At 43.4% G+C, this 16,864-nt stretch overlaps 3 protein-coding genes across 8 annotated transcripts; 1 reads left to right on the forward strand and 2 right to left on the reverse strand.

The window, feature by feature from the left end:
* Positions 1–1,749: 1,749 nt before the first annotated feature.
* LOC121555348 (peroxisome assembly protein 26-like) lies at positions 1,750–4,286 on the reverse strand. Its single transcript, XM_041869186.2, has 5 exons — positions 3,870–4,286; positions 3,638–3,778; positions 3,140–3,468; positions 2,911–3,051; positions 1,750–2,666 (listed from the first exon to the last, which is right to left on the reverse strand). Exons 1-5 carry the CDS (start codon positions 4,079–4,081, stop codon positions 2,563–2,565), a joined length of 927 nt encoding a protein of 308 aa, XP_041725120.1. The 5' UTR covers positions 4,082–4,286; the 3' UTR covers positions 1,750–2,562.
* Positions 4,287–5,875: 1,589 nt separating this feature from the next.
* On the forward strand, positions 5,876–11,076 carry LOC121549143 (cystine/glutamate transporter-like). Of its 2 annotated transcripts, XM_041861027.2 has the most exons (13): positions 5,876–5,958; positions 6,363–6,663; positions 8,424–8,550; positions 8,668–8,783; positions 8,879–9,004; positions 9,112–9,211; positions 9,309–9,353; positions 9,453–9,576; positions 9,679–9,782; positions 9,877–9,973; positions 10,128–10,277; positions 10,401–10,578; positions 10,726–11,076. In XM_041861027.2, the coding sequence occupies exons 2-13, from the start codon at positions 6,423–6,425 to the stop codon at positions 10,788–10,790; spliced, it is 1,473 nt and encodes a 490-aa protein (XP_041716961.1). In that variant the 5' UTR covers positions 5,876–5,958; positions 6,363–6,422; the 3' UTR covers positions 10,791–11,076. The 2 variants fall into 2 exon arrangements, with proteins under 2 accessions (XP_041716961.1, XP_041716953.1); XM_041861019.2 differs by lacking the exon at positions 5,876–5,958 and having other exon boundaries at positions 6,074–6,663.
* LOC121549130 (forkhead box protein M1) lies at positions 11,073–16,755 on the reverse strand. Of its 5 annotated transcripts, XM_045209715.1 has the most exons (11): positions 16,189–16,324; positions 16,027–16,059; positions 15,353–15,862; positions 15,091–15,239; positions 14,661–14,855; positions 14,360–14,488; positions 14,118–14,174; positions 13,945–14,001; positions 13,761–13,812; positions 13,466–13,635; positions 11,073–13,361 (listed from the first exon to the last, which is right to left on the reverse strand). In XM_045209715.1, the coding sequence occupies exons 3-11, from the start codon at positions 15,816–15,818 to the stop codon at positions 12,555–12,557; spliced, it is 2,082 nt and encodes a 693-aa protein (XP_045065650.1). In that variant the 5' UTR covers positions 15,819–15,862; positions 16,027–16,059; positions 16,189–16,324; the 3' UTR covers positions 11,073–12,554. The 5 variants fall into 5 exon arrangements, with proteins under 5 accessions (XP_045065650.1, XP_045065647.1, XP_045065648.1 ...); XM_045209712.1 differs by lacking the exons at positions 16,027–16,059; positions 16,189–16,324 and adding an exon at positions 16,601–16,755; XM_045209713.1 differs by having other exon boundaries at positions 16,027–16,324.
* Positions 16,756–16,864: the final 109 nt, after the last annotated feature.

The following is a 16,864-nucleotide window of genomic DNA, read 5'->3' on the forward strand; positions in this document are numbered from 1 at the left end:
AATAAAGGGAACACTTAAACAACACAATGTAACTCCAAGTCAATCACACTTCTGTGAAATCAAACTGTCCACTTAGGAAGCAACACTGATTGACAATACATTTCAAATGCTGGAATAGAATAGACAACAGGTGGAAATTATAGACAATTAGCAAGACACCCCCAATAAAGAAGTGGTTCTGCAGGTGGTGACCACAGACCACTTCTCAGTTCCTATGCTTCCTGGCTGATGTTTTGGTCACTTTTGAATGCTGGCGGTGCTTTCACTCTAGTGGTAGCATGAGACGGAGTCTACAACCCACACAAGTGGCTCAGGTAGTGCAGCTCATCCAGGATGGCACATCAATGCGAGCTGTGGCAAGAAGGTTTGCTGTGTCTGTCAGCGTAGTGTCCAGAGCATGGAGGCGCTACCAGGAGACAGGCCAGTACATCAGGAGACGTGGAGGAGGCCGTAGGAGGGCAACAACCCAGCAGCAGGACCGCTACCTCCGCCTTTGTGCAAGGAGGAGCAGGAGGAGCACTGCCAGAGCCCTGCAAAATGACCTCCAGCAGGCCACAAATGTGCATGTGTCTGCTCAAACGGTCAGAAACAGACTCCATATGTATGGAGTATGAGGGTCCGACGTCCACAGGTGGGGGTTGTGCTTACAGCCCAACACCATGCAGGACGTTTGGCATTTGCCAGAGAACACCAAGATTGGCAAATTCGCCACTGGCGCCCTGTGCTCTTCACAGATGAAAGCAGGTTCACACTGAGCACGTGACAGACGTGACAGAGTCTGGAGACGCCGTGGAGAACGTTCTGCTGCCTGCAACATCCTCCAGCATGACCGGTTTGGTGGTGGGTCAGTCATGGTGTGGGGTGGCATTTCTTTGGGGGGCCGCACAGCCCTCCATGTGCTCGCCAGAGGTAGCCTGACTGCCATTAGGTACCGAGATGAGATCCTCAGACCCGTTGTGAGACCATATGCTGGTGCGGTTGGCCCTGGGTTCCTCCTAATGCAAGACAATGCTAGACCTCATGTGACTGGAGTGTGTCAGCAGTTCCTGCAAGAGGAAGGCATTGATGCTATGGACTGGCCCGCCCGTTCCCCAGACTTGAATCCAATTGAGCACATCTGGGACATCATGTCTCGCTCCATCCACCAACGCCACGTTGCACCACAGACTGTCCAGGAGTTGGCGGATGCTTTAGTCCAGGTCTGGGAGGAGATCCCTCAGGACACCATCCGCCACCTCATCAGGAGCATGCCCAGGCGTTACATCAAAGTTGGATCAGCCTGTAGTGTGGTTTTCCACTTTAATTTTGAGGGTGACTCCAAATCCAGACCTCCATGGGTTGATACATTTGATTTCCATTGATACTTTTTGTGTGATTTTGTTGTCAGCACATTCAACTATGTAAAGAAAAAAGTATTTAATAAGATTATTTCATTCATTCAGATCTAGGATGTGTTGTTTAAGTGTTCCCTTTATTTTTTTTAGCAGTGTATTTCACGTGCTTTGCGATTATATAGGCTACTTTGTGCATGATATCGCTATTGTACTACATAATTGATACGGCGTATACCTTCACTATACTACTTGGATATGCATCAGTGGGGATTAAGAAGTAATACGCAATACCCACTGAAAGAAAAGTGAGTATACGCCATATACCTGCGTATAGCCCCCACTACACCACTGCTACCTAGTATACACTAGCTAGCTAGTACACACTACTAGCTAGTATACCTAGTACACACTACTAGCTAGCTAGTACACACTACTAGCTAGCTAGTACACATTACTAGCTAGCTAGTACACATTACTAGCTAGCTAGTACACTGGCTCGCTAATACATGCACCATTCAACCTGTCTGAGCCCGTATACCTCACAGCGTCTGTGTCCTGAGAAGGTATCTGCTGGAGCCAGACCCTATTGAAAGATACTGGACTAATGTATAATGAGAAAACTATAATTTTATCAATTAAAAATCTGTCAAAGTAAAAGTTATAATTTGTCTGACATGCATCTGATTATAATTAGCTTGCCTACATATAACAGTTGTTTTGGACTGTGCCATTCATATCAACACAAAATGTGTCACCACACAAACTCAATCGCTTTCTTGCTCGCTCACACGAACACCTATATGGGTGCAACTGAATCTGCAACACCAGATAAATTAATTCTGCCTATTACTTTCACATTCTGCCTTCACAGCTATCCGTGTTGTTCACATTCTGCCTTCACAGCTATCCGTGTTGTTCACATTCTGCCTTCACAGCTATCCACGATGTTCACATTCTGCCTTCACAGGTATCCATGTTGTTCACATTCTGCCTTCACAGGTATCCATGTTGTTCACATTCTGCCTTCACAGGTATCCATGTTGTACACATTCTGATATGACAGGTATCCATGTTGTTGTTGCTGGCAACAAAAGCACCCCTGAATTTCTCTCTTTATCTCAGTCAGTAATTCATATTTACATGATAAGAGGGTCAATGGTAACCTCTTTGGTCTCAGTCAAATTTAAACCATGATGTCCCAGCACCAGGCTGTATGGTTTTACAGTTCTTAGCTCTGAGCTCTGGCTCGATAGTAAGGAGCAAACATGGCGTCCCACATCTGCTTCAGCATCTGCAGCAGCCGTGAGATCCAGGGGAAAGATGAGGGATGAGCTGTGGAGAAGCCATATCCAAGAATCATCATAACATTTCTGCTCTTTATGTTCTGACATCTAGTCGCTGTTCAGTGCTTAGGTGCTTAAATACTGTAGGTAGGTTGGGTGAAATCAAAAGCTAGACAAAAGCTGTATACTAAGTGCTAGACTAGTATTAACTAAAGCAACCACATTATTTGGATGTTGACAGTTTCTTTCAATGATTGAATAATAGGCTTACAACATTGTTTTTAGTTTTTTACCTGGATCCATCCGGACAAAAAGCATATAGAGAAGGACCACAGCCAGAAAGACTCTCCGAAGAGGGAATGACCCAGCACTGGCTACTGATAGTCCTCTGTTCAAAAGCCTAAGCAAGGCCTCAAGTTTCTGAATCACAGCACCTATAAAGCACAAACACACAGTCAGTGACAATGTCTGAAAGCATTAAAGTCAATACAAAGGGTTAATGCAACTGTAAGTGAGATGCACCTTGAGGTGTGGTAAGTCCAGCAGCCACCACCACAGGACTGGGGTTTGGACTAGGGCTTGGAGGTTGTTCTTGGCTGAGGTTCTCTTTATTCTCCACGATATCCAGTGCTGTTTGTTTCTGGTCCTCTGTGAATGCAATACGTCCCACCTCACCAAAAACCAACTCCCGTGCCTCTGTCATATGACCTAAAGGCACTAGAATATGCAGTAAATACAGCTCTGCTACAGTCCCAAATCCTGCCAATCTCCCATTGGATGGACAGCACAGCCAAACATTGCCTGCCTCCTGCATCATAGCTTGCTCACCCACTTTGGTGTAGAGGAGTATGCTACAAAAATTAAGAGGGACATAGTGAAAAACATGACTGCAGGGTGAATTGGGGAATACATTTACATGCCAATTGAAAACATAGATCACAATGTGCAGTGTATAGCACTGTTATAAATGGTGTGCAAGACATGAGAGCCTGCATATTAACCATGTTAAATTTTCCTCACCACATCTGCATTATTTTGGCAGGTATTTTCTCAGGGCACTCATAATGCTGCAGAATCCATGCCAGTACACCAGGCCACTGATTGAGTTCAGCCAATGCTTGAATCCCCACAATGCAGAGTGCAGCCTTCAACTCCCCATACCTGAAAGTCAGATGGACGGTTTAGTCCAAATATGCAATGCAACAAGGACCATGTAATAAAAGCAGAGCAAATTCTAAGAATTAGTACCCACCTGCTGTCCTCTTGCTCCGCGTTTAAAAGGCTCTCCAGACCTCTCTCACATGTGTCGAAAGCAGCTTGGAAATCCTTCTGAACCATTAACTGTTCGGCAGCTGAGTCCAACAGGCCATGTGTCAGTCCAAAATTTGAACTCAGCGGGGGGCTTTGACGGACAGACACGAAGCTGAGAGTGTGAGCCATTGAGGTGGACGAGTTGCTCCTCATTGTACTGTATGCAGCTAACGTTACTTCTATTTAGTTGTTTGTGCCGACAAATTGTAAGACGCATCACCGACTGTCAACCAAACATTAGTAATGTATTTACCAATATGTTAAACGTGCCGTCAATTATGTGGTGGTGGTAAGTTTAATTGCAAAAAACTGTGGTACCTGCCTTGTACAAATGTGTTTACATTCTGAGGCAATCTACATGCTCTTATTTGACTTCCGCACTCGCCACCAATCATATTCAGAGATTACTCATGAACACAAGGCAGCCAATCACTTGCGTTCTTATTCATACGCGAACCTCCAGGTACGTTTGATTTAGCTCGCCCGGCGTGCCGGATGAGTGAGTCTTTTGGTACCTCTTTTGACACCCTCCAAAATATGCTTGCAATTCAAAGAAAAGGGAATGTTGCCAATCAGATTTCCCTATGCGACATTAAAGTATTAATTAACTAATTCATAAATTTAACCACTGAATATGATAATTGATTTGTGGGATCTCTGGAACAATGGAGCATTTGCACATACCTTTGCATCACTGTTTTTGTAAGACAAGGACAGAAAGTGATGAAGTTGTAGAACTCAAAATAACTCTATGCCATAAGCTAATTATACTGTGCAAAGTAAGGTTTGGGTGTTAAGGGACTTTCATTTCCTCAATTTTCTGTTGAGAGACCGATTTGGAAGGTTCTAAATATTAGACATGATGTTTGATGTTGGACCTGCAGCAATTTGAAATACTTATTTTTCATAGCAGTTGGGATCTCTCCCAAACATCCTCACAACGTTCAGCTGAATAAACATGAAAATAAGAAAAAAAGAAATGGCATACTTTCCCTTTCTGTATTATTCAAGTCACATAATGTGGTGGTGTAAAGTGGTGACATGTCAGATAAGTTATTGTGAATACAACACTTAGTTTCCCAGAAATGCCGGCACCCATTGTCAACACATGCAATTACAACAAAACATGTCAAATGAAAATAAAGCAGCTATAATGCCTTTGTTACCTGCTGTGTTGACACATTTTTAACAATAGGCAGCCAAGCGACGGATGAACTGAAATGGACAGCCACAGTCTCCCAAGCGTTATGAAAAGAGAGGCCAGATACATTTTTTAACAGTTTCATGTTGAATCCTCACATGAGGTCTCACTCTGAAGTTTCTTTGCTCATGACAGAAATACTTCACAGTTCACACACAGGGGCAAACTACATGATCTTGCTGTTATTCATCAGGAGTGTGTGCAGAGCGACAGAAATGAGAAGCCAATTGTTTGACGATGCATTCAACCCCATTTTAGTGTTGAAATTTGCGTCAAATTTGATGTTATTTGGTTATGATTTGGCTATGAATGAATTATACTGATATTTTCTGGATATTAGAGAGGACATTAATAAGGCCATCTGCTCCTATAGCGCGTATACTTTCTCTGTTGTGAAGTTGTTGTTGAAAGCAACCCCCCTGTCATCTGTACAGCTGCCGCTACAAGGGGGGTTTGGGTTCTCGCGCCATGGTATTCCGTGTTTAAAGCTGTGCACACAAGCAAAACTTCACACACACAGGCACACACACACACGAAGACCCACAAAAACTTTAGTGAGCACACACACGCATGCACGCACTTACACACACACACACACACACTCACACACACACACTCACACACACACACACACACACAAACACACACACACACACACACACACACACACACACACACACACTCACACTTACACACACACACACACACTCACACTCACACTCAGTACAATGAATGCAGCATGGCTTTGACCCGTCTAAACTGCCTTAATTGCTCATGTTGTTGAAGCTTGGGAAGACTGCTGGCTTTGTTCCCCGCTTGTACAGGATTGGTGAGTTTCCGTGGTTACTGACTGATCTGATTTGCAAGAGCCAATGAGGGGGTAAAAAACAAGTTCAGGGGAGAGGGCCTTGTGCAAGTGTGAGGGGTATACTAGTCTACCCGTTCAGCTCCTACAGCTCCACCCAGCTTGTCTCATCTCTCAGCTTGTCTTCTATACTCGTCTTCTACATACAGCAGTCTTCATTGGATACATACAAGTAGTTTCAGTATAAGAAGAGTGATATGAATGTTATAGTTTATCCATAGAAGGAATTACAATACTTTTATGTTCATAAAGAGAGAATACTTTTTGTTCACTTAAAGGGACTACTTCTGTGTTTTCTTAAAACTGGAATGTGAAAGGATTTTTGCTGCTTAAAAGTAGCTTTTGGTATTTGATTTATTCACTGGAAGGTGTTGGTGTCTGCTGGCTGTCTAAACAAGGTGTATGCACACCTTAAAGTCTGCTGAGGCATGGGCATAGATGGAGTTCAGTCAAAGGAAGAGGGGGATGAGGTGAAGGAGAAGGAGAAGAAAGAAGATAAAGTGATCCACCTGAGAAGGACGATAGGTCTGCTTCCGGCTATCTCCTTCATCATCGGTACCGTGGTGGGCAGCGGCATCTTCATTGCACCAAAAGGGGTTCTGATGAACAGTGGTAGTGTGGGGCTGTCACTGGTGGTGTGGGCACTGTGTGGGGTCCTCTCGACCTTTGGTAAGTACCAACTGTCATTTTAAAAGAGGTAGTGGGTACCTATGAAGGCAGGAGGTGTATAATTGTGATGTTTGAGAGTGGCAGTTGCTAACATAATATCCGTCCTGAAACATTTTTATTAAGAATTCACACATCAGGTTGATTCAGTATTGTTAAAGGTCCAATGCAGCCATTTTTATCTCAATATCAAATAATTTATTGGTAACAATTAAGTACCTTACTGTGATTGTTTTCAATTAAAATTGTCAAAAATATACAAAAAGAGCTTCTTAGCAAAAAGCAATTTCTGACTCTGTCTGGGAGAGGTCTGAATGAGGAGCCTAATTGGAGGAGCCTAATGGGAGGGATATGTAACCTGAAAACTAGCTGTTATTGGCAGAGAGGTATATTATTGTTATTGGTCTATTAACTTATACTGCCTGGTGATGTCGACAGGCAGGCCAAAACTCCACCCATGCAAAACGAGCTGACATTTCTGGCAGTCTTTTCAAACAACTCTTACACCACTAAAAGGGCATTATCATCATTTTCCAAATTTCACAGTATTTTTCCAACCTCATAGTGTGGAAATATATATAAAACACTGGTAAATCACGTTGTTGACTGCACTGCCCCTTCAATTCACAGGCAGCACACAACATTCACTCCCCAAATGGAAGTGTAGGCTACCCCAGAAGTGTAATCTAGTACTTTCTGTATTTTCTTTGGCAGTAAACTGTGCTGGATGTATTCACTTAGCTGAATCATCTGGCCAGGGTCCACAATCCTCTGGTATTTGCACATGCGATCAACCATTGCACCTAAAAAGTAACTTTCACTTATCTTATTTAATTAAGATAACAGTTCCCTGTACAGGTTATTGTCATACATGCCTCCACTATTACTTGTATCATTAACACACATTAACAATGTTTACTATTAAACTGATGGTTTAACATACAGATATAGGATCTTAATTTGAGCCAGTTTGCTACAGCAGGAAAAGGAGCCTGCAGGAACAGGAAATATGAATTATTATATAGATTATAATTAATGGCCATTTTTGTAGGGGTTGATGCATTTTTCATTAGGGCAAATCAAGTCTGAAATTTCTTAGTGGAAATTACAAACTTTAGAAACCTTTTTAAACCTCAAATACACTACAAGTTTGCATTTCCTGCTGTGCAGGAAAATTCTCAGCAACAAAAGTGATCAAATTAAGATCTGTACTATTCATAAAGACTGTTTATAGGGTAATAGCATATGGCTGACCAAATAAACAGATCAAAAGAGTAGCATGGGCTGAAAGCAGGGGGTGGATGTCTGGCTGATATTTCCCAAGTTTTCCCCCAGTTTTTAACTTTATTATACCACAGTTATAAGCACAGCTATAACTAATGATATGCACGGAATTATGAATATTTAAAAAAATCAGTTTCCTGAATGTATAGAGATAGTGATACAATATAAAATATCCCAGCCCACTGAGCAAAAACGTGTTGAATCAACATTGTTTCAACATCATTTCAACCAACAAATTCAATGTGATGACGTTGAGTCAACATGGAAAACTGACTATATTTGAAAAAAGTAATCAACATAAGGGAATTTAGTATTTTTTTCACCCAACTTTTCACCTAAATCCAAAGACATGGTGACATTTTTTGTTGATTTCGCGTTGAATTCACGTTAGTCGACAACTCAACCAAATCAAAACTAGACGTTGAACTGACGCCTGTGCCCTGTGGGAGATGTGTCATCTGTCTCTGTCCTTTGTCCAGGGGCCTTGTGCTATGCTGAGCTGGGAACCACTTTTACAAAGTCAGGGGGCCACTACACCTATCTGCTGGAGACATTAGGACCCTTGCCTGCGTTCCTGCGACTCTGGGCAGAGTTTTTATTTATCAGGTCAGCAGCCTGTATCTCTGTGTCTCTTTTCATACACTCTTAGAATAGTTTAGGAGACAGTATAGTTTAGTACAAGTTTGTCTAATGCTTTTACTGTACTCCATGTGGACTGTAAAGGCCAGCTGTAGCCTCCTACGTGTCCCTGGCGTTTGGACGCTATGTGGTGGAACCCTTTTTCAGCCCTTGCGCTCCTCCCACAGCACTGATTAAACTGGTCAGCATCCTTGGAGTGAGTGAGTGACAAAATACAATCGATATGACTTTGTGAATTGTATGATTACTATGGAACGCTATTTCAACTAGGCCTATCTTCCCCCTCTCCCTGTAGCATTTGTGGTGGCGATAAACTGCTGGAGTGTGACCCTGGCCTCTCGCACCCAGGTCACACTGACATTCATCAAGATGTTTGCCCTGGTCCTAATCATCGTTCCTGGCATCATGGCATTAGCCAGAGGTGGGGTAGTGGTTTTGGTATAGTAACATGATACATGATACAAACAATATACCCAGGACCCTATTCAATCAAACCTGCTAACTCGTCTTTCTCTCTCCCCTCTCTAGGACAGACAGAGAACTTCCAGAATGGCTTTGAGATTGATACACTAACACTGGATAAGCTACCATTGGCCTTTTATTCTGGTCTATATGCCTATGGTGGATGGTAAGCAGTGCACAAGAAAATCAAATGTCATACCATTGTTGTGTTATCCATAAAGAACTGTTAACTGTTAAATGGACATCTTTTACTTTCTTTGCAGGTTTTATCTGAATTTTGTCACAGAGGAGGTCATTAACCCAAATAGGTATTTAAAAAAAAAATGTAACGATGTGATTGACCATTTATTTCCACACAAAAAAATCAAGTACCCTCATGTCTGTGTTTGTATGCTCTATTTTGTCAGAAACATCCCACTGGCAATCATCTTCTCCATGGTGACGGTGACTGTGTGCTACGTTCTTGTCAACGTGGCCTATTACACCATGATGACAGCAGAGGAGCTTCTTGTGTCTGACGCGGTGGCTGTGGTCAGTACTGTGGCATCAGATGGTCAAAGCCAAGAGAAGGAAAATAACTACATGTGAAATGAACTGCATGTCAGCCTAATATATGCTGTCTGTTTATCGCAGACGTTTGCCAACCGTGCTCTTCACGGCTTGGCCTCTGTGATTCCTTTACTAGTTGCTGTATCCTGTCTTGGGGCGCTGAACGGTGGCTTCTTTGGAGCACCCAGGTAATTAAGCTGCACTCTTGTAATTCAGAAACGTGCACCTTGATGTACGCTTGGCTGGTTCTATTCACGAGACGTCTGTCTGTCCGTGGTGCAGGATGCTGTTCGTGGGGGCCAGGGAGGGACACTGGCCAGTCCTCTTCTCAATGATCCACATCCGTAGAAACACGCCTCTGCCTGCTGTGCTGCTGCTGGTATAGTCTAATACTACTGCCCATAGTCTACCTTGTCAACCCTATTAGAGTCCCTTTATAGACATCTGTATTGTGGGGATGTCCTTATTGGGTTGATGAGGTAGGTCTATGCTTTCATGGTCCAGTTGAGATGTTTGTGTTGTCCTTCCTGCAGTATCCGTTGGTGGTAGTGATGGTGGCCAGAGGAGAGATCTTCCAGCTGATCAACTTTGCTTCCTTCTCTCGGTGGCTCTTCATTGCCATGGCGACCATGGGGATGCTCATCCATCGCTACCGCTTCCCCCTCCACCCAAGACCCTTCAAGGTTGCTATGACTACTATAATTAACTTATGTCACTTGTTTGGTACTTACTAGTTGGCTGTTTCTTGACAGTTTACCTATGGTTTTATTCCTATGATCAGCTCATAATTATATTCTGTCTACTAGGTGCCACTAGCCATCGCAGTCACCTTCACAGTGGTGTGCTTCTTCATCGTTGGGCTGTCTCTGTACTCAGACCCCTGGAACACAGGGGGCAGCTGTGCTCTCACCCTATCTGGAGTCCCTGTCTACTACCTGACCGTCCACCGCTCACGCCTGCCCACCAGATGGAGAAAGATCTTCAGTGAGTGACACACCCTTATCATGCCACTATAATGCCATTGTCATCATACTGAATTACTGATAGCAGAAATGTCAGGTGAGGGTGGTGTTGTGGGGGATAGTAATGGCTGTTGCGAGTCACTGAAGGGACTGTCTCTCTATTCTCCAGACTACTGCAGTAAGCAGCTTCAGATATTGCTGGAGGTGGCTCAGCAGGAAGTCCAGACCTACTGAAGACACCTCTTCACTCACACTGACCAGACAGACACCCATTACTGTGCCCTCCATATTGTATATGGATGTGAATACCAAGGCATGTTAGTTAGATTAGGAAAATAATGAGCTGTTAACTCTACAACACTGACGATTTTTTGTTTTTGTTTACTTGAATTAAGGAGGTGTACTTTTTACGCTTTGAAAACGAGATAGTTTTGTGTGGATTATTTACATTTAAATGACGTTCATCAACAAATGTTGACATACTGGTATTTGGTACTTAAATAAAACAAGAGAAACTGTATTATTATTCATTTATTAAATTTACATAGGATTCATAAAAGACATGGTTGTCTTAAAACATCCCAAATTGGCAGATTTACCCATGTCAGCTTTTCCCCAAACCTTGCTCTGGGGTCTGCTGTACTGGTCGTGTGATAAATACTGAACAAGAATGTAAAAGTTATTGTATATTATGTGGTGTTCATGCCTCTTCCAGTTGATCATACTTTCAATTATTATAGGGGCCAAGAAACCCAAGACTGTGTGAATCTAGTCAAAGTTAAGACCATTCAAACATCTAAACCCAACCCCAACAATGTTAAAAGGAGCAGCAGTCACCGGGTTTCATTGTACAGTCAGCACACTCACCCAAAAAGAGAAAAGGCACATTAAACATTTAAAAGACACCAACTGTAAAAATATGAAGCCAAGTCAATCACCAGCAATCCCATGTCATGATATTAAACACTAGCAAGGAGACAGGATGCTACTCAAACTTTAACCTGAATGTGTCCACCACTGCTAACAAAGGAACTGAGAATAACTGTAGAAAGCCATACATCGTTTAGAATTGTTCATATAAAAATGATGCAGTCTTCCTCTCCCATAACAAAGTAACAATTGTGACCCTTTCATCAAGAAAAAACGCATGCATTAAATGTTTAATCTTCGAGCCAAAAAACTTCCAATGACAATTCAAACATACATTTGTTTTATTCTAATATTTCCTTTCTACACATAGACGGAGTAAGATAGGAATAGATGACATCACCATACTACTTTTACATAGTTAATCACTCACTACTACCAGTCTTAACAAGTTCACAAAGCAGATTGGACATTGATGTGTCATACCCAGAATAAATTACAAAAGTGCACTAGAGTAAGTGTTGACTTGGTCAATCAAAAATGGCATCTCCTTTGGCTGTAGACAGTCCTTGTTGTTAGTCATTTTATTACTTTCCCTCATTGGTGGTTGATCATCTGTACGTCCTTTTAGAGATCCAATCAAATGGAGACTCCCTCACTTTCAGAGGCACCAGGTCTTATATTCTAGCATGGTAGTGTCGGTCTCACTGGATAGTTAGATAAATCATCAATGTATACATTTACATTTGAAAGAGCAAAACATATTACAAAATGTGCAAATTAAACATACATATTCTATGTAGGCTACACACATCAACATACAACTCAGACATACTTTTCTGTTCTCTAGCAGTTCCTTGAAGACTATCATGGGAGGCAGTGAATTGTTATCAAAATATGGTAGCTTAAGCTTGTGGCATGAAACAACCAAGCGAGAGAAAAAAGGAGTGGAAGAAGACAGGTTAGTAGAGACAAATTCAACCAATGACAAAGGAAAAATCTAAGAAAGAAAACTCCCACATTTACAGATTGGAAGACGATATGTGAGCAGCTTGGGTAATGATGAGACTATGTCATCCTTCTCATCTAGCAAAGAACTTGGAAAGGGTCGCGCTCTCTGCTCGGCAGTGGCTACTTGAGTTCAGGAATGAGCTGAGACCAGCTGATGTTCCCCATACCCAGATCATCATCCTCCAGGCCAGAGAAGCTGATATCCACTAAGATTTTGCTCAGGCTGTCATTCATGGTGTCCAGGACCAGGCCCTCCGTAAGGGAGCGGTTGGCTGTGGAGGGACCCCCGATCTGGAGCTCTCTGGAGCAGCCCTGCAGACGCTCTGGCCCCGGGGAGTAGGTGTCGGTGGGGCCAGCCGCGGATGAGGAACGTGCCGAGGTGAGCAGCTTGCGAGGGGAGTTGAACAAGGGCAGGTCCTTAAAGGGAGTGCTACTGAAGCTGAAGGGGGTGTGGTCATGGTGGTGCGGGGTGAAGCTGGGGCCTGGGGTGCGGATGGGGCTGAAGTCCAGCATGCCACCTCTCTCCTTGCCCAGCGGGGTCACCCTCCAGGGCTCTAGCAGCACAGTGGGTGGCTTGCTGGGGGTGGAGGAGGCTGGGTGGCTGCTCTTGATGGGGGTCTTGAAAGAGTACTCCCTGCAGGGGCTGTTATGCTCCGGCCGGGGGTCGAGCTCGGCGTCCTGGAACGCGGAGCCGTCGGAGGCCAGGCCCGAGTCGAAGAAGGTGCTGTCGGGGAAGAGGAGCACGGGCTCCTCGTTGGAAGGTAGGACGAGGCGCTGCTTGCGACGGGAGCTGCTGGCTTCCCTCCTGGCGTTGGTCAGAACAGCCCTAGGGGTAACGGGGGTCAGGGGCACACAGACCTGCTCCTCCTTCATCTCCTCAATGGGAGGAGCATACAGCATCACTGTGGAGGCATCACTGTACGTAACCTGCCAAACACAGTCACAACATGTATTCATTTAATAATTATAGGGAATCAAGTAACCTCCCGGCACTTCACAATAAAAAGGTCTGGGTGATGGTGAGACTTTACCTTAGGAGCTATACGGACCCTCTTGCCCCCTCCTGAGGAGCTAGATTTCTGCTGGAGGGCAGAGAGAGGGAGCTGTGTGGACGAGGACAGGAAGAGTGACTGGGTGAAAGGCAGCTGGATGGGGACTAGGTAGGAGTCTGCACGAGGAAGAAGGGGCTTCATCTTCCTCTCTGAACATATGGAAGAGAGAAAAAAAAAGTCATGAGGCAACAGCTACACATCAATAATTTCCAACTCTCCAAGGTTTGGTAATCGGCCAGCTGCTTGTTTCCCCCCACGTTTTTCACTCACTCACCAGGGGCACCGCCAGATGTTTTCTTGATTTCAGGAGCAATTCTCTTCTGTTGCTGCGGGAGACAATTGAGACATTAACTTCTTATTCACAACAGAGCTATTCTAATCTAAATGGTCCCTTTGTCTTCTCAAAGTCAACATATGAAGACAGCATGAGTTAGACCTGTGTAGGAAAGGTTACTGACTATGTACGGTGGTCCTGTGATGTCTGCCTCTCTCTGCCTACACCTCACATCTCTTCCCTGAAATTAAATGTCAGCTTAATGAGCTAAACAAGAGCAGATGGAAAGCATGTCCTGTCCTCCCTGACTGACTGCTCTGACGACTGCCCCAGAGGAAAAGGGTAAAACAATCTTACGTGTTGGTCATAGACCTGCATGGTCCGAGGCGAGATGGAAGTTGGATCAGACTCAGTCTGTGGGGGTGGGGTGGAAAATTGGTCAAAAGGGACAGAGTTATCATAAAGATAAGAATCAAAAAGTAGATTGCAGAGTTAGACAGTTATATGCAGGGATTTGTCATTTTGTGGAGTCCCATAGAGTTGTGATTGGCTGGTGACAAAATATGACTTAGAACAGAAAAAGTGGGTAACATGCTGACCTTGTAAACCTGGTCAAGAGTAAGGCAGCGATTGGCCTCTGGGCGGATGGTCCAGTAGGAGACCTTGCCATCTTGTGTCGTCTCACGGATGAACATGTCATGCAAGGAGAGATTGTGGCGGATAGAATTCTGGCAAAGGAGCATAGACAATATCAAACTAAGAGGATGTGGCTTATGGCATTGGCAATTATACAAGTTTTTGTTGGGTAATTAAGGGGTATTTTTCTGCTTCTATTTTAACTATTACAGTGGCACCAATAAAATCTTTATCTGTGACCAAGGGCTTATTGTGGCTGTTTACCTTCCAGCCTGGCTTGGCCACCTTTCTGAAATATGGAAAGTGGTCCTCAATCCAAGTGTAGATCTCTTTCAATGTCATCCTCCTGCTCTTCTTACTGTTGATGGCAAACTGAATCATCGCCATGTATGAGTAGGGTGGTCTCTCTGACAAGGGGTCTTTGACAACCCTGTGTGCTTCCATTCGCTCACTTTGTGCCTGTGTGCAAAACAGAACAAAAGAGAGGTTGGTTTTGTTTGGCCCATTTAGACACTACTCTTTTAAGACTCAACAAATGCAGCAAGCATGCAGCACTAATATCACACTTGAGTGCAACACTGTTGAAACATACTAGATAAAAGTATAACATGTCGCCGGTGACACCCTCCTTGAGCATCACTGCTTACGTACGTCCGTTGACAATCACACTGAGATACTAAAAGAGGAGACAAACCTGGAGAATCTGTTGGCAAGCATCATGATTCTCTTTGTTCGCAGCTTTCTTAGCAGGATCTGGTCCAAGACTGTCTGTATTCATCCTCCCAAGCCACTGAATGTTAGTAAGGCTGTCATCTAGTGGACTGCAATCAAGGTCCCTATTCACTGTGAAATAATAAAAACTGTGCGCATCAACAATGTTCATCATCAAACAGTTAAACAACACCTGAAAAGTGGAGGTTCATGTCACTCAAAATCATGAAAGCAAATAAACGTACATGGTTTAATTGTAGTTAAAGTCTTAGTATCCTGTAGGCAGTCCATTGTTGTTGCTTTCTCTGTGACAAGAGCTATGCTACTCCTACCAGAGCTGCGACCTCCCATATAGGTAGATTGACAGAAAGAATCTGCACCATCCTTGATACAGCCGCCACCACTTAGAAGGATGAATTTGTTTGGTCCTTGAGAGCCACACTCCTTCCCCTTGGCAGTGAGGGCCCCAATTACACTCTGAAGGTCTGCAGTTTTGGGGATGACAACCACTTGTGTGCCAGGCATAGTGGGATGGTCCATGATACGGATGCCATCAGGAAAACACTGGCCAACTGAGGGTTTGGATGTGGATGCTTCCTTGTGCCTTAGTCCATCTGGCTCATCAATTGAGCCATCAAGTGCTGGTTCATTTCCCTGGAAAGGCAGCTTCCTCCTCTTGAGGATCAGGGGCCTTCTTGGGCTCTGTCTCATTCTGCTCAGATTACAGAGGCTGGCCCTTTGACTTCACTTGATGTCTGAAGAGATAACAGGTAACGTTAAAGTTAGAAGGTAACATTATTCAAGTTAGAATGTAACGTTACAGCCACAACGACATTTTCCCTGGGGCAGAAAACGCTGTTTAGGTTAGAACTATAAATGGCTAAATGATAGCAAAACTGAGCTGATGACAACTTTCTACCTGAGTTGATGGGCTGCAACTAAGCAAGCAAGACTGTCGGTAAAAAAGTAGTTAGTTCAAAAATTATCCAAGGTTCTTTTGATAGGCAAATGAAAGTAGCGTTAGCTAGCAAGGGTAACCTGGTAACAACGCAGAATTAAATGTATATCGGATATTGATTACATCATGAACTGTTGTTTTCCATAGTTGTGCTGACGTAACTCTAGTACTGTAACTTGCTAACCTAACTCTAATATATTTGTATTTATAGCAATAAATAAATAAAAAATTGCCAGCTAATTGTTAGCTAGCTAGCTAACGATTTTAGAATAGAAATACCAGTCTTTCAAATATCAGCTAACGTTATGGTTATGACGCACCGTCTTCTAGAACATGATGCTGTTAGCTAAATTAGCTAGCAACTAATCCACTGGGTTATAGTTAGCTAGCTAACACCCAAAGAATGTAAAAAAATATTCCCATAACTAGCTAATAGCTAGTTATCTAGCTAGCTGTAGTAGTTAGCGAGTCGCGTGTTTAGTTTGCCAGTTAGCTGCTAACGTTAGCAACTTTAACCAAGTTGAAAACAACAAACCTTCATATTATGATGATGCAATGCGCTTTTGTCCTGGGTTACTTGACTCCTTAATTAATCAATGACAATAATCGAAAATTAAATTTGACAGGTAGTTTGTAGATGTAATATACTAGGCATAGCTCCACTTCCTTTCATTCAGTGTGAAAGGGAATGGGATTTTGAATTTTGGCGCAGTATTTGCGATTCCGGTTATGTGACCTTTGCATATCCAATGGGCTGAAGCCAGTGGATGTGAAAGCCAATCAGCGTTAACCATTATGT

This window comes from Coregonus clupeaformis, chromosome 4 (genome assembly GCF_020615455.1).
Source record: "Coregonus clupeaformis isolate EN_2021a chromosome 4, ASM2061545v1, whole genome shotgun sequence".
NCBI classification, from domain to species: Eukaryota; Metazoa; Chordata; class Actinopteri; order Salmoniformes; family Salmonidae; genus Coregonus; species Coregonus clupeaformis.